At 43.0% G+C, this 6000-nt stretch overlaps 1 protein-coding gene across 1 annotated transcript in view; it reads right to left on the bottom strand.

The window, feature by feature from the left end:
- cntnap5a (contactin associated protein family member 5a) overlaps positions 1 to 5499 on the bottom strand; it is a 113894-nt gene extending 108395 nt beyond the window's left edge. The window contains 1 exon segment of the mRNA XM_030428846.1: positions 5240 to 5499. Within this exon segment, the coding sequence (XP_030284706.1) occupies positions 5240 to 5312 (73 nt within the window). The 5' untranslated portion in view covers positions 5313 to 5499.
- Between the last annotated feature and the right edge of the window lie 501 nt (positions 5500 to 6000).

The raw sequence follows: 6000 nt of genomic DNA on the forward strand, positions 1-6000 counted from the left end.
CTCATGGCAGGAAACATTAAAGAAGCCTCACGTGGAGCTGTGGCAGGGCCCAGGCTGGGTGCAAACAAGGTGATGTGCTAGGTGAAACAGGTTATATGATTATTCTTATCGGCGAAGTCAGACAGGATGTGACATCACCCCTGTGTTGACAAATGTGTATGTGCTGAAGTTGGATTAGGGCTCTGCCAAATTATATGGTTCATAGAAATGCTGGTATAATTTTTGAAATATATATGTTTTAATGACGTAATGATGTCATACTGTTACGAACAGCATCAACAAGCATGGCTGAAAGCTAAAGTAACTTTGGCTAACATTATCATCCAGAACGGGGAGCGACGTTAAAATGTAAGAAGAGCAAAAACAACAGGGCAATACGACAAATTAAATTCACCACCTCCAGCAGAAGCATCTGGTTGAGTACAAGGAGAGACAAACAATCCTGCGAGGAGAGCTCAACAACTACTGTGAACATTTTGCCATGGTGTCAAGAACATTAGCATTCCAGGAATACACTGAAATATTCAGATATTATGAGCAATGAAAAAATGAGTTGATTCTTAAATGTCAGGACTTATCGACTGTTCCTAACTTATAGAAAACTAAATACATTTTGTTTTTGGACAGTTCGGCAGAACATCTTGGCCTCTGGGCATAATAGAGATGGACATTTTTTAATACTGTTTTTTGTCATTCTTATGCTTAAATGAATATTTGGTTAAAGGTGCTGTCTTATTCATACTCCAACAACAAGGGGGCAGCATATATGTAGCTTTAGCTGCTGTTAACTAGTAAGCTCAATTAACCAAGCAGCTAGCGGTTATATTAGCTGACTACTGGGAGCTCGGAGTTCCGGGGGAGTATCTGACAACAGTAGTTGTTGTCTGTCGGATTACCACACCTAGAGTACAAACTGGCTAGGTGCTAGCTGGTTAGCATGCTAACCTCAATAGATATCTCCGCAACACAATGCATAGATGTCTTCAACATAACATCAATAGTATTACAACATTCTGTCAATGATTTACCTTTTTTCTTTAAAAAATTCTGAAATTGCACCTTCAATCTGAACAAAACTACGTCTACCAGTGGCTAGTGAAGAAGAGACAAAATGTACATAGGGAAAGTTGTGTGTTAAGATAAGATTTCTTCCTGCTCTTTTCCTAAATAGTCTGAATACTGAAAGCACTGATACAAATCAATACCGGCTGTACCATCCAACTCCTGACAGGACAGAGTGAAGGTAAACTCAGACATGTTGGATCGTAACGAAGCTTTACTGGGTTAAGTAATGTACTTCATACATTTCAAATTTAAATCCACCTCACTACTACTAAAAAAACATCAAAATTGCACATGGTTTTGGTGATGGAGAAGATTTGTTTAAAAGGCATGAGTAAAAAGTGAGAGAAAATGGTCAAATGTCAGTGTGATTGGTGATATATTTTACTGTATCCATCAATCATCAAATATGCTTGAAACTATTAAAATGGCAGTGAAATACATTGCAATTACTGTACATTACATTTAGACATCCCAGATAGGACACACATATTTGAGTGAAAATCAATTAAGGACTCTTAAATATGATAAATCATTAGGTGCCCTTGTATAAATACAGGATAAGTACAAAGTGGGCACCTAATTTCCCTGTCATGCTTTAGTTTGATATGGTATTTCCACATCTGAGGAGGATAGAATGGGCACCGGGTGACAGGTTTAGGATTTTGAAATGACTGAAAATATGCACACTCCCCCTTGTGGCAATGCAAAATAAATCAGGAAATCGATTAACTGTAGGACTGCACAAGCTATCAAGCTACACAGCCTTTTTTCCAGTCACTGATGTGAGGGTATTCAAGATTATCATCAGAAATCATTTTTTTCAAAAATCAAAATTCCTCAAAATTTGGAAAAATTATTTTATCCTCGCGAGGAACTTACTTAATTCCATATCCTGGCGAGGCCGTTCTATTTTGTTAACACAAAACCACTCCAGCTGGTCATCACTGCCAGGAAAGTCAATAAAAAGAACCAGTGGGGGCATTGTGCATTGAACTAGATACAAAGATCAATGTGTTTTTAAAGACTCAACCCCTGTATAATCACTTTTCACACTTCACTGATATAATTGCCAGAGAGAACCTTGCGGTTTGTTGTCAAGACAGATAGCCACTCGTGGGTGATAAAGTTGCATTGCACAAAAAATATAATGAGGGAAAAATCATTTCAGTGCATTTGCAAATAGCTCCTCTGTTGCCAGTCAGTTGGCCATTACTGTAAAGGTCACGCCAATATGCGATCAATTAACGCCTGCTGAAAAATGACAGGCTGAATGCTGACATAGTGAGTGATGTACACGCCTCCCTATCTTTCAAAAGCCAAAGGAAGTGCAGAGGGCTTTCTGAGGGGAAGTGGCTGCCACCTGACAAAAGGCCACACAAACCATCCGTGACACATCTCTGCTCCCCTCCTTTTGTTTCTCCGTGGTAAATATGGAGGCAGCTCTTTGACCTCCAGAAGCATCTCATCATTTCATCTCAGCACAGCGTGTCAGAGCTGATCACGGCACACATTTGAGAACCACAGGACTGTCATAAATGAGTAATGCAGCTTAGTTTAGCTCACTTCCTCACCTTTAGATAAACTGCTTTAACCCCAGCACAAGGCCGCTGTAGCACTGGGCCACATAATGTCACGTCTCTGGTGTATTCACATAGTGTCGGGCATCACCTTTCTTATGTGTAACCGCACTATATTTTTACATTTTCACAACACAAAAAATGTTTTGGGGCAAGTTTGCTATGGCTAATTGACAGGCTAGAAATAAAAAACTAACAAAATAAAATAAAATGTATTCCACTGGGAGCCTGCAAAACTGGCAGCCCGAAAAAGATATACATTATATATGTATCCTTATCTAGATTACATATTATTGTCAGTGAAACAGTTATTTTGGCCTGGAAGGTGAGCTACAGTGACCAAAATGGAAGGGTTCATTCTCTCAGGAGCATGAATGTCCTCAGTAAAAAGTACATTTTGACGATCTGTAATGAAGCGTGTAAGTGTCAGGGCTCTCCCTGTAGTGTTGTGTATATCACAGTCAGATTGTTTACCTCTCAGACTGTATCTTTATTGCATTTGTATTGGCGTTTTTGGTGGTATATCGCCGGTTTGGCGAGCGGTACAAAGTGGTAGAGGCCACATGTGCTCTGATAGCTAATATAAGCATGTGTGTGTATATTTGCGTACTTGTGTTGCTGCTCTTAGTGATACATTGTTTGTTATTTTGAGTGGGATGAAGTGGTTGAACGTGTCATGTGATATGCGCTGATTATATTTGTTTGTATATTTTCTGCGCCTGTATTGCTGTCACATGCGATATATGGTTGATGTTGCACACGGGATTGGTAGAACTGGCATGTCACGTGACCTTTGGAGGTGAAATGCATTGTTTTTCTGATGATTTAATGATTGCTTATTTGTTATCATCAGAGTTGCTCGGATTCCCTGTCAGGCTGCAAACCAATCGCATGGAATTAAACTACAGGTAAGGACAATAATTGTTTTCTTTGTCTTTATTTTTTTTTTTTTTTTTGGGGGGGGGGGGGTGGATTTTGTGTAATAGGGATATAGCAAAGAATTTTCACAAGAAACTTAGTGGAGATCTAAATCCTAACTAACCCACGGCACAACGAGTTGAGTTGGTCACGATGTCCTTTTGTTGAGCCGTGGTGACTCAAGCTCTCTGCCTCATCTGGTTCTTGAAAAATAAAAGACAGTGCTAATTTTATGTTAAAACACATAACCTCCTGTTATGGGACTAAACATTAGGGTCCAGTTTGTACCAGCCGCCGGTGACCTGCGCCTGTAGGACTTGTCTTTAGTTTGGTATGAAGTTTAAACCTGGATGGTCGCTCTGCACGTTGTTCCTGCTGCAGACCTCCGACAGAATTTGTGCAACACGGGTGAGGGATGAATTAAAGAGAGTTACAGCAAAGACTGAAGCCACTCTGTACTGATTTTCGAATAACCACCATAAATTACTGCTACATTTACTGTTGATTCAACTTCGGTTAATAGTTTTTCCACAGTTAACAAGCTATGAAATGCTTTATAAACCATTCGTCGGGCAACTGTTTATTGTGAAATCACGACTGATGTTTATAATAGTCAATAAATACCGTGCAGTCACTTAAATGGACACTGTAAAGATGATGCTTCTAAACCTTCACAACTGCCTCATAAATGCTTCATGAGGCGTGCCATTGTTTGTCACCGCTAAGATAACTATTAACTAAAGTTTAATTAACTACAACTAAGTGTCACTGTATTAACAACAGGACCACACGAGCAGTTTTGCTTGCTCGTTGTGTCCACCATGCAACAATCAACAGCCCACGGTGCTCACTTCACTTCAGAGAGCAAAGGGAAGCCGACAGCTGTGCGTTTTCAGTCTTCTTATAATAATGCTCGAGAAATCGACCGCAGTGATGGATGGTTTATCAAAAGTCGCCATCCCCACAAATCCACTCGCGCATTATTGGGAGCACTCGTGCAACTAAATCGGCTAAATCTTCACATTTTATAAACGACAGCCCGTTTGGGTGAAGCGATCTGTCTTCAGTGGAGGCTCCGGCGGGCTCTGCGTGTGAGCGCGCGCCGCGTTTTCAGCCGAGGAGCCGTGTGAACGCCACGGCAGGGAGCAGAGCAGTCAGCACTTTCTCCTCCAGACACACACCAGCAGGAACCAGCACCGACACGTCAGGGAGACCGACCTTAGAGTGAATAAATAAATAAATAAATAAATAAAAATACCACATGAAGAGTGTGTGAGGACGCAGCCCGGGGACACGCGCTCTCCCTCCACACCGACGGGAGACTGTCCGTCTGTCGGAGGGGGGGGGGGGGGTGAACCTGTTTGCTTGACCTTCATCGAGTCCATTGTGCTCCACAGAAAACAAGAGGCGAGCACGCGCCAACTACTTGTTCATCTGAGTCATAGTGACACAAAGGAAGCCGTCCCTCAAGTACTCTGCAAAGTCGACTTCACATGACCGGCAGCGGCACACTTATCTCTCCGCGCCCGCGATGCTCCCTGCGCAAACACCGGGAGGACAAAGGTAGCAGCCGGGCGGAAAAACTCCGGCAGCCTCCCCACTTGACATGGAGGAGAGGAGGAGGAGGAGGAGAGGAGAGGAGAGAGGAGCTTACAGGTGAGCGAAGGTAGGATACTCACAGTGAGTCGCGGCGGATGCTCCGCGTAACACGCTCAGAGTATAAAGGGTAACCATATGCAGCAGAAAAACCATCTTCCAGCCGTGGTGTGGTATTATCCGTGTGTCCGCAGAGAGGCAGCGACCAAAAGAAAAACCGGGAGAGGTTCCTCCTCGCTCCTCCAGCACGGAGGGTCAGAAGGAGTCTGATGTGGAAGAACAAACCGCTCCCACGACGACTCTCTCTCTAACTGCGAGGCGAGCGAGGCACAGCCCACCTCTCTCCCCCTGCCTCTCTCTCTCTCTCTCTCTCTCTCTCTCTCTCTCCCTCACTTCCAGTCTTTATTGGCAGAATAAGAGCATTGTGATGCCCAAGCACTGCTATGAAATTCAGAACAATAGCAAAAAAAAAAAAAAAAAAAAAGAAAAAAGAAGAAGATCCACAGAGAGAGTGCAGCAGCAGTGCCCGTCTGTATCCGGATAACTTTGTCGAAACATTACATGTATGGTGGCAGGTCGCCTCTCAAGAGGACTATTAGTGGCTTTCAAAGGCCTATGAAGCATGAAGCATCTGACCGGTGTGACATGTCTCATCTCGTCAGAAGATGTACTGGTCCTCCTGTTCGGGCAACCCCTGATTTGTTTTATTGGCATGGCAGTAATAGGCAGCCTGCAGGACTGCTGACGTGGCACAAGGTTTGTAATATGAAGATAAGACCCGGAGCACTCACCTAAGGGACCCTATTAAGGGGCCCATGAGAGCGTGCCTTCCTCTTTCTCATTT

Source organism: Sparus aurata, chromosome 9 (genome assembly GCF_900880675.1).
Source record: "Sparus aurata chromosome 9, fSpaAur1.1, whole genome shotgun sequence".
Lineage (NCBI taxonomy): Eukaryota > Metazoa > Chordata > Actinopteri > Spariformes > Sparidae > Sparus > Sparus aurata.